Raw genomic sequence first — 21,036 nt, forward strand, 5'->3', positions numbered from 1 at the left:
GTCTACATCCTTAGCAAATGTTCGGTGTGGCCAGTGGTTTTACCTTCATCCATTCTAACAGGTGTGCCCGCTACCTCCCAGTGGTTTCAGCTGCATCTCCTTCATGATTAACGACTGATGGCTCTGGGGCTTCTTCTTAGAGCAGACAAGCAATGAGACAGAAGCCAGTGGTGAACGCATGGGGGCAGAGGAATGTCATCCTTGACCTCTGTTCTCTGCCTTTTCAATTAGAACTGGGTGTTAACATCCACCGGAAGGGTCCATATGTCAAGGAAAGGTGAACGACCATTTCATGTGTGTCACTGTGTTAGTCCATAGACAGAACTCTGCTTTCCCCACCCAGAGATACTTATTATTTAGTTGTAGAGGGTTTTGAGCAAAGACTGGATGACTTGGGATGCTGCTTCTAAGTCTTGGACGCAGCTCTGCTCACCGCTGTACGCTGACCTGCTTCTAAGCCGTGGCTGTGAACTGCACTCCTCACCCCCTGATGTTTACTGAGTGGCCTCCTCGTGCTGCCGGGGGTTGGCGGTGCAGTGTGACCCTGCCCCTACCCCCTCTTCCCCACCAGTGAGGTCTTTGCAGTTGTGTTTTAACTTCCCAGGAAATGAGAAACACCTTAAACTAGTGCTTGTCACCCTGGATTGTAACTTCATTTATATGCCTGTCCCTCTCACTGAACCGTTAATTCCTTGAGGAAAGGGATTTTTGTCTTATTTTTTGATGTTTATTCTTTCCATTTCCACTGGCTGAAGTCTAATCAAAATGCAGATGTGTGGCGTGCAGGCGAATCCACTGTGGATGTTTCTGGAGGCCAGCTAAGTGTATCTAACTGGGAGGAAGGAAAGCCTATGAGAGCTCGGGACCCTGCAAGAACAGCAGCTCTGTTGATCAGAAGAGGAACCTGAGGCCCATCTTGGTTAAGACGGTGCGGTGTTAGTGGCAGGACCCTGGTGCCTTTCTGCCTCTCTTCCTTCAGAAGTGGACGGACCATGTTCTAGTAGCAAAGCCTGGACGTTGATCCCGGTGAACCATGACTGCTGAACTGTCCCCAGTCCTTCCCCCGCCTCGCCCCTCACTTTGTCATGACTTTCCTCTGAAGCTTAACTAGGAGGAGGCCAGGTGGTGTCGCTCTAGAAGGCCATGGAATGGGCTGGGCCTTGGGGAAGCCCAGGTTTCCACTCCGACTGCGGACACGTGACCTCCTGGGGACATTAGCTGGCAGGTGGAGTGCTGTAAAACCAGGGAGCAGCCGCAACCTTGCCCTTCACAGTGGACAATACAGCGGAGTCAGAGCACGGGCTCTGTGTGGCCGCTTCTGCTGGGATCATGTTTATTCTGAGGACAGAATTCCTGCATACCTGTCAACAGGATCACAGGTCCAAACACGGGCAGCCAGCACAGCGATCTCCCAGAAAAAGTGGAGCATCACCGAAGGATAATGAGGTCATTGCACTGAGAATATACAGTGGGGACTTCCCTGATGGTCCAGGGGTTAAGAATCCTGCCGGTACAGGGGACGCGGGTTCGATCCCTGGTTGAGGGACTAAGCGCCCACGTGCCACAGAGCCACTAAACCCAGGCGCTGCAACTGCGGAGCCCACGAGAGCTGCAACTGCTGAAGCCCGTGCATCTAGAGCCCGTGCTCTGCAACAAGAAAAGCTGCTGTGATGAGAAGCCCACACACCACAACTAGAGAGTAGCCCCCATTTGCCACAACCAGAGAAAGCCCGCGAGCAGCAGTGTAGACCCAGGGCAACCAAAGGTAATAAATTAAAAAGACACAGGAATCTTAAATGTTCTGTATATGTTCAACAGCAGACCTTCAAAATACATAAAGACAAACTGATGGAGCTCAAGAGCAAAACTGACAGATCCACAGTGATCACTGACAACTTCAACACCCCTCTCAGTAATTCATGAAACGAGTGTATTAAAAATCAGCTAAGGATACCGAACATCTCAGCAGCAGCAGCAGCAGTCATTGCAGCTGATACACAGTCTTTTGGAGCGCGTGTGAGGCATTCACCAAGACACACCGCTTTCTGGGCCTTAAAACAGATTTAAAAGAATTAAAATCAGACAAAGCATGCCCTCTGATCACCACAAAATTCAACTGAAAACCACCAGCAGTAAGATATCTGGAAAAACTGACTAATTGTGTTTGTTTCACTCAGTTGGCTGCTCACCCAAAAGACATCTTCCAGATGGTTCACATGGACGGGGATGGTCACGGAAAGAGATGTTCTGAGAACTTCACACTGTTTTAAACATCTGTGGCGTTGCTTCCGTAATTTCTTTCTTTCTTTTTTTTTTTTTTTTTAAGAAAAAAGGTATTCCAGTTAATCATGCTATGGGATAACTGAAGAGCTTCATTGTGTGGAATTTTAAAGAGAGATTAGATGAGTTATTGGAAGGTAGGAAAGTTGCCTGAAAGTAGAAAGCATATTGATATGATTCTGAAGTTCTTTGACCATTTGACTTGGATTGTAATGAAGAGTACGACTGGAAGTTAAATGCCAACGTGCAGGTGTCTTCTTGCATAATGAGTAAAATCACAGGAAAAATTCAGGTTTAGATTAATTGTACAGTAAGCAAAATTAGATGGGGAATAATTTTAAGTATTTTATTTCTATTATGCTTAACTAGAAATTGTGCATACATCGTTTTTCTCTAAAAGTAGAATGTGCTGTCCGTGTTTCTTTGAAATCTGTAACATTTATATAACCAGTTCGACATCTGTTGCATGTTTAGCCAGTTTGCTGACATAGAAGCGACAGGCTAGTGCGGATTCCTGGGCAAGAGCTGATTTTCCAGGGAGTCAAAGCTCCAGGCACGTTGCACTGGGACTGTGAGCTTCTGAAACCATCTTTTTCATTTTCAGATCTGGAGCCATGCCCTTAGTGAAGAGGAACATCGAGCCCCGGCACCTGTGCCGGGGGGCCCTGCCCGAGGGCATCACCAGCGAGCTCGAGTGTGTGACCAACAGCACGCTGGCCGCCATCATCCGCCAGCTGAGCAGCCTGAGTGAGTCCCCTCGCCTTGGGCTCCCTCCTTTCTGATTGCCAATGACGTGTTAATTTTAATGACTTTAGCCAAGTGATTCCAGTTCAGTAGTTCTGAGATTGTCCAAAGAAGAGGCTTTGGAGGAAAGAGCCTTCCTCCCTCCTGAAAATTTCCTGGCGTGAAATGAGCTGTCTGCCTTCTCTGGTCTGCTGACAGCGGCTTGGTGTGATCAAGTTGGACTTGACTGGTTCACAGATGACTAGATAAGACCAAATGTGTAGTTTAAAGCAGTGTTCATTTTCAAAAGCTTGTTATACATAAGGATTAAAACAATTGGTAGTTGTTTTTTAAGTGAGTTATTTATTACACTTGGACAGGACTAATCTTTTTTTTTTTTAATGTAGTGAATTGAGAACTGTGCTATGACTGGCATAGAGCGGAGGCTTGATATGTGTTTGTTGATTGAATAAGGTTTCAAATGAATCAGAGGGTCCTCCCTGAAACCAGTGAGACTGGCTGATTTTAACCTTCTAAAAGGTTAAAGTGCGGGTACTGACTTCTGAACGGAGGTCAGCAGTGAGTTGCTGGTGACACGTGTGCAGTGCCATGCACACGTCACATGCATGGGTTACAGACACGTAAGCAAACACAAGCATGAAGAGGAGAGGGCTTCCTTTTATTCCAGTTTTGAACATTAGTATGAGATACACAAGGAATCCTCCGTTTCTTAAGACTCACGTGTGCATGAGAATGCTTTTCCTCCAAAGCTTTCTGAAGTTGCAGTCTTTCTGCCTAGCTTTTCTGTTCACGTCGTGATCTTATTTTCTCACGTCATCCCACTGCTTTTCGGTTTAGATGGTTCACACTGCATTTTGGGTGACAGGTTTTCACAGCTAAATTTTCAGAACCTCTGTTAATAATGAGAAAATCCTCCATGAAATTTCACATCCCGGTCACCTCAAGCACAGGAGAGTGGTTAAAAAAAACAAACTCAAGTACTTTTGTTTTGAAGAAGAAACACAACAGATGAGTATTTTCTTTTTTCTTTAAAAGAATTGTACTGTGTTGCTATGGATATATTTTTGATAGATGATACCTATAATCATTGGCTGAGGCCAGAGTAACCTGGAAATTACTTAAAATGTGTTTCAAAATAGATTTCTTCTGGAGTCTGAACTAATTATAATTGATTTTTGGTAGTGGTTGTTGATAAAATGTGTAGATTCATGTTACAGGAGGATACCATGTAGATTATTGAAGGGCAAATGTGTCTCTGTGTGCCTTCATGTATTTCTGTAAGAATGCTTTTCAGTCTCTTGTTTTTATGCCTGAAACGCTATGGGCGTGGGGTCTAAGTGAGGAAAACCAACATGAACTATTACAGTTTTTAACAATCGTGCCATGTTCCATGTACAGCGTTGTGTCTGTGGGGCCTGTCTGTAAGTGGAGCTGCCCACACGGTCTGGTCTGTTCCATGGAGTCCCCTTTGGGCAGACTGAGGGCAGCCCCTCCGAGGGTATCTGAATCTTCACCCTTGGGACCCATGGGTGTGCTGTGTCACTCAGCAGGCAGAGGGTTGAGGCTGCTTGTCAGCTCACCTCACAAGAAGCGGGTTACCCTGGGCTGTCCAGGTGGACCCAGTGAAGACCGGGGTATCCTTTAAACGGGGAATCCAGAGTCACTAGTTCTCAAGTGCAGTGGTCCCCAGTCCCTGGGCTGCAGACCCACGACCTCCTGTCAGCTCAGTGGTGAGGTTAGATTAGAGATAAGGAGCAAAGAAAGTGTGATGGATCATCTGGAAACCAGCCCCCTGCCCCTGATCCATGGAAAAATTGTCTGCCACAAAATCGGTCCCCTGGTGTCAAAAAGGCTGGAGAGCATTGCTCTCATGGGTCGAGGGGAGGAAGAACAGAGCTGGGGCCAGAAGGCATCTCTTTGGCCTTTTCCAGAAGGAAAACTAGCAGTAGAGGGCCTGGTGCACCTTTGGTGTCTCCCTGGTTCTCTTCACATCTGTCGGGGGACAGTTCCGCGTCATGAGGGGATAATAGATACCAAGTAGTCCCTCAGAATGCAAACAGAACTACCGTATGACCAGCGATTCCACTCCTGGATTTATATACAGAGAAAATGTAAATACTAACTTGAAAACGTTTTTCAACAACCCCAGTGTTCATAGCAGCACTGTTTACAACAGCTGAGACATGGAAGCAGCCTGAATGGCCATTGACCAATGGATAGAGACGGTGGGCTAGATAAACACATACACGCAGTAGAATATTACTCTGCCACAAAAAAGAATGAAATCCTGCCATTTGCAGCGATGTGGATGGACCGAGAGAATATTATACTTGATGAAATAAGTGTCAGAGAAAGACATACTGTATATCCCTTATATGTGAAATCTAGAAAATAAATGAATGTATATAGCAAAACAGAAACAGAAAACAAGCTAGTGATTACCGGTGGGGCAGAGGGAGGGGCAAGATAGGGGTGTGGGATTGAGAAATACAAACTACTATGTATAAAGCAGATAAGCAACAAGAATCCTCCATATGCAGCACAGGGAATTATAGCCATTATCTTGTAATAGCTTCTAATGCAGTCTATAGCCTGTAAAAATATTGAATCACTGTGTAATATAACTGAAATGAAAATAATATGTAAATCAACTTTACTTCAGTGAGGGAAAAAAAAAAATTAGTGTGTTACTTGGTTTTCCAGCAATGGAGTATTGATTTTTTTTTCCTTCAAATAATGACAGTTTAGTGTAGCAATTAACATTGAATCGGGAGTGCTTTTTCATCATTTTCCTTGATTAATTATGAGTGCTCTTGTTCTTATCACCTAGTTGCTCAATTAAAATTAGTGTCTTGCAATCAAATTCCTTCTGGTATTATAATGTAATTCTAATAGAATTTGCTTTAAAAAGGAGACAGAGCATTTGTGAAAAATCCATTTCTGTGCCTCCCCAGCCAGTTTCCAATTCTCTCTCTATGTTCTTGCAGTAATAGCTTTCTTTTCCTTTCTTACGAAGGCCCCCAAGATGGCACAAGGAAAGGAATTAGACCTTAGATGCCAGAGTTTTCGGTTATATTTGATGGTACTAATAAGATAGTACAGAGAACTTAGCACAGGATAACATGAAAGGAAAATATTACAAGTTTTTCTATTAATCACAGGAAGTTATTGATAATGGTTCATATATATCATTCTAAAAGCGATTTCTCATACATCTGGTTTTGTAGCCTATACTCGATATATATTTAGCATCTAAGATACATTTTTAATATCTGGAGATTATTGTATTATATTGATATACCATGAATAACCGTTATCTTGCTATTGGGCATACATACATTTCTTTGTTTGGGGAGACACTGTCATAATTCTTGTATAAAACTAGTATTTACATCTCAAATCTTTTTTGGCATCTCTTTTTTTTTTTTAAAGATTTCTTTCATCTTATATGTCATCAAGCTTCCTCCCACAGAGCCTAGATCATCCTTACCAATGGTATAAAAATTCTGAGACTCTATCAGTTTTAAACATGAGTCTCTTTAAAAAAAACTATTACAAAACCAATTTTCCATTTAATTTCTACATTGAGTACTTGTATAAATGAGAAGGAAAGTCTGTTTTCTTCTCAGTTTTTAAATTAGTGATTAATATTTTTATTAATACTGTATGTATTATGTCTCATATCAAACCAAATGCTAAATTGAATGAAAATACTTCCTTGATGGCTTGCAGCGTAATACATTTGCTTTATGTAATTGGATCTGAAATTCAGGGTTGTGTTAATTGATTATACCAAGTGCAGTTCTAGTCAGAAGAGAGATTTTAAGTGTTTTGAAGGAATGCACTGAATGGATTTCTTGGATGATTTTAGCCAAATGGAATATTTGAGGGGAAAAAGGGAAGGTTAAACATAATATATTCAAGAGATAGATCACAAGTTCATCGCCATGCAGGTTCAGGCTAGGTTAAGGGTGCTTTAAGAGAAGAGGTGTTTATGTACTAGACAGAGTTGACTGGAAGAAACAGCATGAATTTTTTAAAATATACTGCTTCAAACTGAGATACATGTTTGCATTTCTTGTGGATGAAAATAGAAAGCCAGTGAAGGACGTAAGTAGTCCTTTGTATGTGTAACTGTAAAGTAAGGCTCTGTCGAATTGGAGGCAAGTAGAAGAATCCCCTCCTCACAAAGACAGGGGCTGTTGGAAACAAGCGTCTTCCCTAACCCATCGCTCACCTGGAGCATCAGAAGTGTTTTCTCTTTTTTTTTTTTATTTATTTTTTTATTTCTAAAAAAGAATTTTATTAAAAAAGCACAAATGCAAAGAAATGAACAGAGGAAAATGTATGCGTCGAACCTGGACTGGTCACTTATGATAAATATACATGCTACAATTCCATTCTCCCCAATCATTCCACCTTCACCCTCTGTGGGAGAGGGTGAAGAAGTGTTTTCTCAATAGAAGTAATGACACCAGGGTTGTTTCTCACCTCTCCCTGCCCTGGGCCGACTGCAACGTGGCAGGATTTAAACGCAGACCAATTCTTCCTAGCACACGTGGAGAGCCAGCCATCAAACCTCTCTGCCTTTATCAACTGTGTTCCTCCCATCTCATGAGTTCATAGGCCTACGGTAACGTATCCTAAGTGACTTACAGGTGTCTTTCTGATCGTTGTGATCTGCACTGTTATTATCACCTAAAAACATTGAGGGAAGATTTTCAAGGCTCTTAATATTTTTTCTAAGACTGTGCAAACCATGACCCCACTCTCCTATCAGTCCACGATCGTGGTCATCAGCAGTCTCAGCTCAGCTGTATGCCTCCTTGACACAGGGCCTTTCATAAGGGCAGGTCTGCTGTGTCTGCTTCGTTCTCTACCAGCCTTTTACAACGTGGTCCAGCCAGAAGTAGGAGACTCATGGGAAGGGAGAAAAGTGTGACACTCGATCAAGAAAAAGAGAAGTTAAAGAAAGAAGCAGGAGTCACCGATGACCCCAGCCTGGCATTCCAGACGTGGAAGTCACACCCACCTGCACAAGGAAAGATCTCAGCAGCTTCTCTTAGCTCATCAGCGAACTGAGGTCACAGGACAAACCACTGCCCTGGAACTGGGAAAGACAGATTCCAAGGATCACAACTTACCAGGGTATGGGAGGTTTGAATGACACTGCCAGCCAGGCTGACTTCATCCATGTTTGTAGAACACAAAACTCCGACCTGCAGAATATACGTTCTTTTAATGCTCCCTCTCTAAGATGGGGCATGCGCTTAGCCATAAAATAATACATTTGAAGAGACTCGTACCACCAAGAGTATGATGTTAATGAGAAAATAATTCTAATAATCTTTCTAGACAGTTCTCACATATTGGAAAATCAAACAGCAGCTTCTAAATTAATCCTTGGGTCAGAGAAGAAATCAAAAAGGAAATTGCAAACTCTCACTGTACCAGTAATGAACACACAGAATCACCAACGTATTTGTGGGATTTATGTAAAGAGGTGCTCAGAGGGAAGTTTGTATCTTTAAATGCTTGTGTCAGAAAAGGAGAGGGACATGAAATCATTAGCCTTCCTCAGGTGGGCATTCAGGGCTGCTTGGCAGTCACACTGTAATTCCTGCACTAATTAGTTTCCTGCCTGTTTCACATCTTTTCTCCCCGCAGCCCCCCATCCCAGATTGTGAGCTAATGATTTGCTTATTTCAGGGGGAAAATTAAAGCTTTTAGGAGAGAACCAGACATCCCCCTTCTGCCGTCTCAGTCCTCTGCTTTGCCTCTGCACCGGCACGTCCTGCCCCGCCCGCTGTACAGTGGTGATCCCAGTACTGAGTTCACCTTCTTCTTGCCTGGCTCATGCACCTCTGACTCCCGTCCGCATCCTTTCTACCAAATACTCATTTATTGAGAGATCACCCTCTGCCTATTGCCCCATTCCTTGCTCCCTTCCTTCCCAACAAGATTTTTTGAGCTTGGACTCAAACTCGTGTGATACAGATAAATCCCTGATTGGTTCTTTGTCAGTTAAGAATGAATCAGTAGCTCTTACCTCTTCGTGGTCTTTAATTCAATTCAAAGTTAGCTCAGTTAAGCTGTTACCAGACTTACCATTGGAAGAGTGAGTCAAATTAAGCTCTTCGTAGAACTGAGTGCTGTGGTTGCAACACTTTATTCCTGTTCATCAGAAAATATAGTTCCTCCCATTTTCTTCTCTTTAGTCACTTGTCAGCTTCCAGCAGCTGGTAGAAGATCAAGTTTGCAAGTCTTTAATTTCTGTTTCTTTTTATAAATCGAGAACTTCCAAGGGGAGTAGAGGGTCCGTTGTGTTTTTTCAAATAGGATTAAGCAGTGAAGGTGGAGGGTCTGTGTCATTGATCCTTTTTGGCCTGTTTAGCATCTACAGAGTGTGTTTTGAGAACATTTGAGTCACTTTTGCAAGAGGCTGTGCTGTCCATGTCCGAGTTGTCGGTGGCACACACTGTCGCTATTAATTAGATTTCTGCAGCGCTGAAGGAAAAGGGGTTTTCTTAGAGTTGCACTGGATTTTTTAAATTTTATTTTAACCATTAATGGTCAAGTAGAAAAAAATTAGTTGGTTCCATTTTGATTACATCTGGCATTCGAAAAAAACAGCTGCTAGGCTTGAATCCAAACCATTTGGAACACGGTGCTTTGCCTATAGGTCGTCTGGCTGAATGGGCAGGCGTTTTCCCAAACAGGCTTCAGAAAATAGTCTGAAAGGCGTTACTGGTGTTTCAAAAACCAGTCAGTTTGAAAATGTGGTGTGCACGGTGCTTGTCCTGCGGAACCCCAACACACACAAACATGTTAAAGATTTTGAGATGCTTGAGGCATGTACATGTTTAACCTTTCAAGTCCAACATTTCCCAAATGTACCTGAGCAGGGAACCTTTATTGGTTGTGTCCTTGTGAACAAGAAAACACTGGTACAGGTTATGTGTTTTTATTCAAGAGATGCTGAGCACTGGCTAGCTCAATCAGTACTGAGACCATGGGCAGGGCCCACGCCCTTATAGGACCTGTGTAAAAAAGCCAAGAGGAGAGGTGTAGGATGCGTCCTGTGACTAAGATGTCCTCTGGGTATCTGAGGACACCGGGAGGGGGCCTCTGATCTCACAGACCCCAGTCTGCTTCCCGAAGGATGGGTTTTAAGTGTGTGCATTTTTGTTCGTTTCTTCAAATCTCTTTTTGAGCACCTACAATAAGCCAGACACGCCCTAGACCTTGGCGATTGATGCAGCGATGCATAGAGTCCTCCTTTCTTGGATCGTGTGCTTTTGTGGAAGGAGGCAGGCCGGAAACAGGATCTCTAAATACAAGTGTATAACGTACTATGTGGCGGTGAGTGCTCAATGAAAAGCATAGTAGGGAGGGGACGGTGGGTGTAGGGGTTTGTTTATGTCTGTGAGTGTGTGTACGGAGAGGTGATTGTCATTTAGCTAGAGATGCTAGAGAACGTCTCCCTTAGAAGATGACGTTTGGGTCTAGACCTGGGTGACAGAAGTGGTCCAGGCGGGAGGTACAGGAGATGTGAAAGCCCGGGCAGGAGCGGGCGTGTCTGGTGTGTCCGAGTATCCTCAGGGCCTGCGTGGTTGGCGAGGAACGTGGGAGGGAGACAGCAGCAGGGGATGGGCCCAGGAGGTCACTGAGCTGGACCCGGCAGAACCTTCTGAGTCAGTGCCAGCCTTCATCTCTTCTGAGTGAGGTGACAGCATGGAAGGGGTTTGAACACACAAAGGACTAACGGCATCTGTGAGCAAGTGGGGAGGGTTAAGGCAGTGTGTTCTGCCAGAGCCCAGAAAAAGGACAGAGCAAAAGTGCCTGCTCAGAGCCTTGGGTTTGGTCTTGAGATGATGGCAGCAGTGAAGGGTTGGAGTAGCAGCACAGTGACGTGCAGACCTAAGGATGGAAGGCGAATCTGGACACAGGAAAACAAAGCTGTTGATGTAATTCAGGAGAGAAACAGGAAGGGCCAGAGCCCAGGGGGTGGGAGGTAGGAGAGATTTGGTGTCTGCCCGTGGAGGGAGGGAGCACTCACGGGCGACTCTATTCTTTCTGGGGCTTCATCGCAGGCGGACCATGCCTTTCCACGTAGGGTGTGGGTTTGAGTTAATGGGAACATGAGCTCCTTTGAGAACTTGTCCAGGGATTGCGATTCTTACAAGACACCAGCATGGAGATGTCTGTTAGATGATTAGACACACAAGGCTTGCTCAGGAAGTTCATAATAAAGGCAGCAAACAAACCTTACCGTTGGATCCCACATTTCGTTACAGTGCTTAAAAGCATGCACAGTTCATCTGAAGACTTTTTTTTTTAATTGGTTTGCCTTTTGGAACCATTTTGTATAATGCGTGAGTGGGGACTGTCAGCAGTATTTCAAGTGACTCCAGAGAGCCGCACCGCAGGTTTTTGGCTTCAGGAGAAACGATCTGCTGCTCAACTGAGATACGTAGTCAGAGTCCCCACTCCCGTTTTTAGTGTTGTTCATTGATTCCTTTCTTACTCTTCTTTCCTCAGACAGTGTTCCTGTTATTAAGATAGTTACCCTGTTAGAATTTTTGAAATTATAGAAATTTCCAGTTCTTAAGAGATGCTTATGAGTAACCATTGAGGCAGCAGAATATTTCAGTCCATTTTATTAAGTACACAGGGAATTTCCAAGTGTCTCATGACCTGAGATAATTCCTGGGAGGTTGCTAACTTCTAGCCAAGAAAGCTGAGGGGAGCATGCGCTGAGGCAGGGAACCGAGGAGATCCAGGTTGTCGTCTCATCTGTTTCTCCCACTTCCCCCGCACGGTGTCTGGACGGACCACCTGGTGCTCAGCTTAGTCACCTGGAAGGTGGGAGCGGTGGCTCCATGTTTGGCTCATGAGTTCTCAGTCATCATACAGGTGGTGCCAGAAGGCTCTGTCCCAGGTGGGGACAGCTGGGGACACCCAGTGGACACAGGTGGTTCTTAACTCTCATGGAGGTTATAGTCTCAGGGTTCACAGCAAAGACTTAAGTTGAGGGTGTGAGAGCACCATGTAAACTGTAAAGCACGGTGAAAACATTAGTTATTCTTGCTCCAGGTAACTTTTCTTCCAGGAAGATTCAGGCTCTCTTCCCTGTCGAGTGATAAGTTGATAGAATATGCTGATAAAAAGTTGCAGGTCAATGCAGCTTATACCCCTCACAAAAATTAAGTCAAAATGGATCCTAGACCTAGATCTAAAACAATGAAATCCCTCGAAGATAGCAAACGAGAAAATCTAGATGACCTCGGATATGACTGTGACTTTTTAGATGCAGTACTAAAAGGCATGGCAGTGAAAGAAATAATTGATAAGCTGGCCTTCATCCAAATTAAAAACTTATGTTCTGTAAAAGATATTGTGGAGAATAAGAAGAAGACAGGCCAACGACTGAGAGAAGCTGTTTCCAAAAGACAATCTGATAAAGGACCATTATCCAAAATATATCCAAAGAACTCTTAAAACTCAGCAGTAAAAAAATGAACCACTTGTTTGAAAAATGGGCAAAAGACCTGAACAGACCTCTCGCTGGGGAAGATGTGCAGATAGCAAACAAGCACATGAAAAGATGCTCCACATCACAGTCTTCAGGGAAATGCAGCCTAAAACAAGATGAAACACACCTATTAGCACAGCCGAACCATAAAACACTGAGGGTGGAGAGCAATGGGAACTCTCGTTCGTCGCTGGTGGGAATGCAGAATGGTCCAGCCACTCTGGAAGATGGTTGAGCTGTTTCTTAAAGAACTAAATGTACTCATGCCATAGCATCTAGCAGTCATGCTCCTTGCACGCTCAGCAGGCAGTTATTAAATGTCTGTTGAGAGAGTAAAGGAATGGTGTTAGGATTTGGAAATTGAGTGTAGGCAGATACTGATTCCCATCTTGTGAAATTTTCAGAAATGTTATTAATTACACTCTAAGGAAGATGGGAGGTATGTCTCGCACTCACGGGAAAGAAGAGATGGTCTGTACAGAAAAATTTAACTCAGAATTCAACATACTGATTTTTAGGGAGGGCCAGAGTCAGCATGGTCTACCTAGATTTTGAAATATGAATTAGAAGAATTTAATGCCATTGCAACTGTGAGGCACCGCGTAAGATATCTGATATTGCTGATTGTGAGTGAGGTTAAAATCCTGAATTTAGAAGCCAATATGATTTGTTGAATCAAATTTGTTTACTTGGGAAGTAAAAGGAAAGTTCAGGTCCTGAACCGTGTATGTGCAAAGCATGCGAAATGAGAGCTAATTTTTTCCCAAAGAAACTTAATGGGAAGCAATTTGGTGAGGGCGGAAAGCTCATAGTAAAAATTCTGTATTATCTGGGCCATTAAAAATCCTACAACTTTGGGTGACTTTCAGATACGTATGAGTATTCCTAATAAATTTTGAAAAGTCCTACAGGCCTTTGATAGCGATGCATTTTGTGATAATTTGCACAAAACTGCACTTGTGGAGGTTGGCGTTGGGCTTGGGTGAGAGTGTGGCCTCTGACCAGGCGGCCTTCTGTCCGTGCCTTCTGCAGGCAAACATGCTGAGGACATATTCGGAGAGCTGTTTAATGAGGCCAACAACTTCTACATCCGCGCGAACTCTCTGCAGGACAGGATTGATCGCCTCGCTGTCAAGGTTACCCAGCTGGATTCCACGGTGGAAGAGGGTAGGTCATCCCTGGAGAGCCAGGAGCCGGAAGTGATGCTGACGGAGGGGAGGGAGTCACCCTGCTGCTTCCTTGGGGTCGTGCGCTCATCCTTCATCTCATCTTTTCCTAGAAGAAAAGCGAGGGGCAAAACCCACAGCGCGGTTCCTTAGTAATTAAGAGTCACATCTGGTCTACCTTGTGAACCATATCCAATTTTTAAATAAACAACACGTGCAGTATTTGTTTTAAAGGACTCTCTGAATGCATTCCGTGTTAGAAGTCCTAATGGAGGTTACTGGTAGTTATTGGAAAGATACTTTCTTACTGGAAAAATCACAGACTCATTCCAAAGATACTGTCCAGCTAAGAGAGCCCTGTACCATCTGTTTCCCTTAGGACCGATTGTAAGTGATTGAGCTGATCCTGCTGACTTAATTGCCCAGAAATGAAGGACTTCAGGCCTCTAAAACAAAGTTAATATGCACAGGTGCTGTGTAGTTAACTGATGGCCATTTTGATGATGTTCCCTGAAATTGGGATAGTTTCAAAAAAAAATTCAACAATCCTTTAAAATTTTTCACTTTTTGTCTCTTTCAAATAAAAGACTGAAATTAGACTAAAAAAACTGTCCCCCGAATCAAGATGTGCCATTTTATATTTACTTTGAAGAAAACGCTCAGATTAAAAATTATTTTTCCCTTTATATAGGCAATTACAGTTTCCCTTCTGGCATTAAAATGATCCTAGCATCTTATTTTTGTACTCGGCCTTCTATTGCAGTATTAATAAAAAGTGAAAGTTTTTTTAAATGTACTTACTTATGAAATTCATCCCTCATCACTCAAAAAAACATGTTTTCTTATCTTCAGATCTGTTTCAAAGGTCAAAATTAAATTAGTGAACTAAAAATTTAACAAGCATAGAACACTGAGATTTTAATATGTTATGAACATTCTTACTTTTCCAGCAGTAAGTAGGAAGCTAGAGAAGTGCTCTTTTTAATTTGATTTTTAAATGTATCTTTTATTTAAAAGGAAAAGTTTGAATAGCTACTGGGTCTATTCAGGCAAGGAGTTTTAACATTTCAAATCAATCATATACTTTTCAAATGGCATCAGAAATGATTTTAAAAATACTTGTTTTTATTCAGCTTTTTGTTGGCTCTTGCAGTTGTGATGCTTGTGATAAACCTTACCTTGGAAAAGGTTAGCATCATGAGATTCTGCAGCACATTTTATAGCCTTAAATTCTCTTCCCAATCAGTATTCTCCCTTATGACTTTCCTTGGTGTGGATATTCCTATAGAAGAATCCTTGACTAAGTCGGGAAATCTATGCTCTATGTGATCCTGCCACTCTTCCATTGGGCAATCTTGGAAAGGTCATTTAACACCCCTGACCATCAGCCTCATTGGTTCAGTGGGTGAATGCGCCTGTACACCCACCTCAAAAAGTCATGTCAAGGTCAGATGAGTTGATACCTGAGATGCAGCATGCTGTTCAGACTCAAGAAATGAGTGTGATTAGCCTGCTTCTCTCAGACTCCTTAGTGTAGATTTGTATCCTGCTGCTTAATTTCCAGGACTCTAGGTGTGCTGAAAAGCTTTACCATTTCTCCTTAATATTACTGTCAGAAAAACTTAATGCACTTTCTACATTCATGTATTTTTTGCAGATGCATTTCCCACATGTATTGTAACTAAACTGGTTTTAACTGTTTGAATGGTTCCCCTCCCCCTGGATATCCCGAATCTTTGTGTTTACATACCTATTACACTCATAACTTTATTCCTGTGTGGTTTCTGAGAAATGCTATTTAAGTAAAGAATGATACACTCATAATTAGGCTCAGTGAAATCATTATATTGCTACAAAAGAAGGAAAGACATGGTTTATAGAGATAACTGTTGTTTATCAGAGGGAGGGGTTGCGCATACTAGTAAGCATGATTTTAAATGAACAATAATAGATATTATTATTCAGCTAGAATAGATGTTATATATTCGGCTATTCTAGGAGATGTTTATGATTGTGAATCAAATTATACTTGTTTCTAAACGTTTCAAAATACTTCCACATAACCCGACTTAGGAGACTTTTCTCTAAACAGTGTCACTACAGGATATCAACATGAAAAAAGCTTTCAAAAGTTCCACAGTCCAAGACCAGCAGGTGGTTTCAAAGAACAGCATTCCTAATCCTGTTGCTGACATTTACAACCAGAGCGATAAACCACCTCCTCTGAACATCCTTACACCATACAGGTAGGTCTTCCACGTGCAGGTGCGTCCCCAGAGCTTCTCAGGGTAAGTAAGTTGGGAGAGGTGGGCAGTGTGGTGAAAACGTCTTTTCAGACTTTGAGAATAATCACTGCCGTGTTATCCAGGATGAAATTGGGTTTCCCAGGTGGCACAGATGGTAAAGAACCCGCCTGCCAATGCAGGAGATGCAGGAGACACAGGTTCGATCCCTGGGTCAGAAAGATGCCCTGGAGAAGGAAAAGACAGCCCACTCCAGTGGATTCTTGCCTGGAGAATTACATGGACAGAGGAGCCTGGCAGGCTACAGTCCTTGGGATCACAAAAGAGTCAACTCTCTCAACAACAAAAACAACCACAATGACATTAGTGATTTATAGAATTGCTAAAGTTTGAGTATTTCAAAATGCAGATAAGCTTACCAAGGGAAGTGTGAGCTCTGATGTTAACTTTCAGATGCAGATATCTTGAGAAGAGGGCACATTACATAGTAATGGTGTGTGATTGTGTTGATCCTCACGTTCAAAGTCAAGTTTAAAGGAGTTGCATAATTCATCTCTAATGCAGCCAAGTACCTGTCTCAGCATTTCAGCCCCGCAGACATTTGTTATTTAATTCAGAAACGTGTGTTCTGCAGCGTTGGGGTTTCTAAGAGTGAGAATAGAATCAAGAAGGTAACCTTTCATTTGAATTGGTAGGACACACTATCAGGACCAAACTTCCTAGAAAAAGAACAAAAAATAAATTGTACAAAAATTATTATTAAGACGCTAAACATGCTCTTTAGAACTCCTCTCCGACCTACTGCCACATCATTGTGTTCTTTGCTGTTTTCATGTATTGGGTTGGCTAAAAGGTTCATTTGGGTTTTTTGGAACAGTTACAGGAAAACCCAAATGAACTTTGTGGCCTACCCAGTAATTCTCTGGTCGTCCCCACCTTTCACCCCCTGTAGAGCTCTCTTCTCAGCCTGTGATGAGCTCAGACTGGTGGGGGGTGGTCCTCACGGCCCCCCAGGATTAGCTCTGCTGGGTGGTACCCCAGCTTTCCTGAATTCACTGAGTCCTTCATGTCCATTACTGCTCTGCTGGGTCCGGTGGCCCTTCTCAGGCAGTGCCCAGCGGTTTTCTTGGTCTGAATTCCTGTCCTTTCTCAGGGTCCAAAAGGAGATGTTTGGACCCGTCCTTTATTGCAGCTCTGCTAGGAACGTAGTCATTCAGACTGCATCCCTTTCTTCAGCATGGACAGAAAGATGCTCCAGAAAATGAAACAGGGATTCCATGGAAGCTGTGATGGGAGAGGATCAGGATACCACATTTTTCTATGAAACAAGTGTGTTTCTGGAGTCTTTAGATACTCAACTTAAAGATGAATAGTAGTATTGTAGCCTAATTTTTTTTAACCTTTTAAAAATTTATTTTTAATTGAAGGATACTTGCTTTATAATATTGTGTTGGTTTCTGCCATACGTCAGCATGAATCTGTCATAGGTGTACACTTTCCCCTCCCTCTTGAACCTCCCTCTGCCTCCCGCTCTACCGTATGTGAAATAGATAGCCAGTGGGAATTTGCCATGTGACTCCGGGAACTCAAACTGTGGCTCTGTGACAAGCTAGAGAGGTGAGATGGGGTGGAAAGCCTAATGTTTTAACTTGTGAATTTGCTTTTGTTCAGCAGACATTTTTCTGGGGGCAATTTCAGCTTTATTTATTCCAGAGCCATGAGAACTTACTAAAATTTTCCTAAGAAACCTCACTAAATATTTTGTTACAAAGGAAAAAAGAAACCCAGAAAACTCAGTGAACCACTCGTATTTGACTAATCAAGACCATGATTAAATATTTTTGGTGGTTAAAGTTTTTAATTGCATAAAAATAAATTGATGTTCATATATATTATGTATATTCAGTTTTACAGAAAAGAAAAATGTCTTTTAATAGTGTGTTTAAAAATAGTCATGCCAGCTCCAGTATACTTTTTATTAATACTGAAAATATTTTGGGTAGGAAAAAACATAGACTTTTGCAATTGGATTTAAATATGACAGTGACAACACAGTTTAAATAATACAGTGTGATACTGAAAAGTCAAGTGTTTAGTTGCGATAAACATAGAATATTTCTGCTTATATTCTGTTTGCTGAAGTTATTATACATATTTGTTCCATTAAGTAGTAACTCCTCATCAAAGTATTAGCTCCACTTTTGAAAAAAGAAGATGCATTTTATACATTTTAAAATTGCAGCAAGTTGTTGCTCAGTTTTTCTATGTCCTCAGCTATATTGACAACCTAGTAGTGTCTTAGGGAAATAGTTTATATTTTTCACAGCAATGTCTTTAATAAAATCCCAGTAATGCAGGTTGCTTGTCACTTAGGAAATTGGGAAGAGAGAGGATTTTAAATAACTAAAGATTGAAGTAGAGTGAATTGTGCTGGTTTGTTAGCGACTTTGAAGCAGAGAACTGCCAGACCACCCTCCTGAGAGCCTGACTTATCATTTGATGCTGAGAAGCTTAGAGAACCCCCACATAGCAGGGAGTTCAAGACCAGTTTCCCTTGAGTAATTCATGTCATTTTGTTTGACTACTGGGTCACAAACTCTTTTCTATACTATTTCTCTGATTTTTTTTTTTTTTTCTTCTCTGTATGCCTCAAATGACTAATTGAAATGCTGTCTTTAAGTGAAAATGTTTTGCTTCCTCTTGAAGGTAATATACAGGTCACATACTCTTTTTAAAGCATTAGCAGATAGAGTGTTCACTTCTTAACATGATTATTTTGAGCTTTGCTGTCTACTGATGTATATTACAACTTTGGGTTCATGTTGGCTGCATTTTATTGACTTTGTGATGAATGAGTAGTATATAAAGACTTGAAATATTTTTAATATATAGTAATTATAGCAGTTCTTGAAAACTAAATAGCTGCAAGTGAATTTTCTTTGTGAGTTACTTCCATTTAAAACCCCGGAGAAGGGAATAGCAACCCATTCTGGTATTCTTGCCTGGAGAGTTCCATGGACAGAGGAACGTGGCAGGTTACAGTCCCAGGGGTCACAAAGTGACATGACTGAGTGACTAACACGTTCACTTTCCATTTGAAAAGTATCTGGGTCATCACTTTCTATCCTAGTTACATTTATGCACCATGAATATTCTGCTGCTTTCCTAATTGAATTATAGATGTTGGGCAAACCTGATCTTTAAAAAAAGACACAGTACTTGCTAATTTTTATCCAGATAGCCTCATTGGTCCAGAATAGAAGTGAGCATATATGTGCTGAGAGATCCATCCATCTCTATATGCAGCTCCCATTGGAATAAGCAGAACATACCTTGAAATAATTGTGGTATTAATTATTGCTGTTTATGAGCCATATTGTGATTTTGGGTAGCATTTTTCTAAATCTAAATATGCAAGAGTAGTTTTTACTTAATTATTCTAAAAAAACTGCTGTTACTGCATGTTCACACATTTTTTTTCAAGTAAGGAAAATTGGGAGACTTCAGAGAATATAGGATAGTTCAGATTCCTCATGCAGATGTTATTTTGTGAGTTTAAATGAACATTAGTGATTACCCCATATGAAAATATCTAACAACCTTTTTTCCCGCCTGACTTGTAATACATTGATTTACAGAGATGATAAGAAGGATGGGCTGAAGTTCTATACCGATCCTTCCTATTTCTTTGACCTCTGGAAAGAAAAAATGCTACAGGACACGGAAGACAAAAGGAAAGAGAAAAGACGTCAAAAGGTACAGAATTCAAGTATGGGAAGTGTCATATAAATGTGTAACTGAGATGGTTGCTTAGAAATTAGAGATTTAAAAATCAGTACATTTTTTAAACAGTTGAGATGTTGGGTTTTGTGCTGAAATTTTTTTAGAGGTTGCATTCTTCACGTGAAGATACCATTCAATCTAACACAGTAATGCAGTACTACTGTCAATAAATTCTATTGATTTATTCTCTAAAACTTGCTTTGCTTTCGTAAAAGTAGTGGCAAAAATTTCAGTTTTGTCTCTGCGTTTTATAACTTTTCTCTTGCACTTCCAAATTTCATAAAGCAGTCAACCTTCCATATCAGTTAGAATTATCTGCTTTTGGCATTTTTAACATTATTAATTGCTGGGCTGGCACGTAACTAATTAAGACCTTCGTGAGAGAGGTTTGTATCGGATGGAAAAGCATGTGTGGTCAGCACACTGAGAGAACAGTATTTCCTGAAAATGAGCTGCTTCCCTTTGGTGGGGTGGTCGTAGGCAGGGGAACTGAGGCACCTGCCTTGCAAACACTCTTGGAGGGACAAACCCACCCTCGGGTTCAGGAACTTCTGTTTTGAAAATTGTCCCTTTGTGGCCCAGAAATTAGACTTAAATGACTGAAAATCAGTTATTCTCCAAAGGCAATTAGTTGCCAAGCCTTTTATATATGAACGATGTTTTTAAAAAATGACCACCTAGTGTGTGAGTTAAGAGCTTATTAGCATTTTGTGGGCTGGCTCCCTGGTGGTTTGAGACAACTAGTAGGTATACTCGCGCAGTAGGAGTGACAGTTCAGGATGGAAGAGGATTTGAGATTTGAAAACAGGATTTCAGAAAGGGAGCATGGCGATCGGTTGCAGACTGCAGGTGTGAAATGTTACCTTGTTATGCCCTGAGTCTGGTCCCCCCATACTGGTAGAATAAGACACTCGCAGCAATGCAAAAGCAAGAATGGGGTTTATTTCTAGCTCGAGCTAGGGCTCATGCCTCCTCCAGCGCAGTGGAGTGGGACAAGAGCCCCGAGCCCAGCTTACAGCGGTTTTTATAGTCTCAGGTTACATAAGCACCTATTTCTGTTCAAAAGATCAAGCTGGCGGAAGCTCATTGGCCAGTTTATACACGCGCGGGGTTTTTCTGGGGGATTTCCCTTTTTACTCTGATTGGCCCGACTTTTGGCGCCGGGGGGACTTTTCTAGGGAGGAGTTTCTTAATTTTGGCGCCGGTGGGATCTTCTTAGGGAGGAGTTTCTGTGGACTTAGTCTCCACCCTCTCTCCAGAAAATCAAAACTTAGGCCTAAGCAAG

At 42.1% G+C, this 21,036-nt stretch overlaps 1 protein-coding gene across 4 annotated transcripts in view; it reads left to right on the forward strand.

Annotated features, from left to right (window-relative positions):
• WASF3 (WASP family member 3) overlaps positions 1-21,036 on the forward strand; it is a 72,627-nt gene that overhangs the window by 40,519 nt on the left and 11,072 nt on the right. For all 4 annotated transcript variants that reach the window (XM_055426347.2, XM_055426350.2, XM_055426348.2 and 1 more), the window contains 4 exons: positions 2,885-3,027; positions 13,592-13,726; positions 15,818-15,971; positions 19,607-19,724. In XM_055426347.2, coding sequence (XP_055282322.1) covers positions 2,895-3,027; positions 13,592-13,726; positions 15,818-15,971; positions 19,607-19,724 — 540 coding nt within the window. In that variant the 5' untranslated portion in view covers positions 2,885-2,894. The remainder of the gene's footprint in view (positions 1-2,884; positions 3,028-13,591; positions 13,727-15,817; positions 15,972-19,606; positions 19,725-21,036) is intronic.

Source organism: Moschus berezovskii, chromosome 13 (assembly GCF_049115385.1).
Source record: "Moschus berezovskii isolate FMDL1 chromosome 13, NW_MosBer_1.0, whole genome shotgun sequence".
In the NCBI taxonomy this organism is placed as follows: domain Eukaryota; kingdom Metazoa; phylum Chordata; class Mammalia; order Artiodactyla; family Moschidae; genus Moschus; species Moschus berezovskii.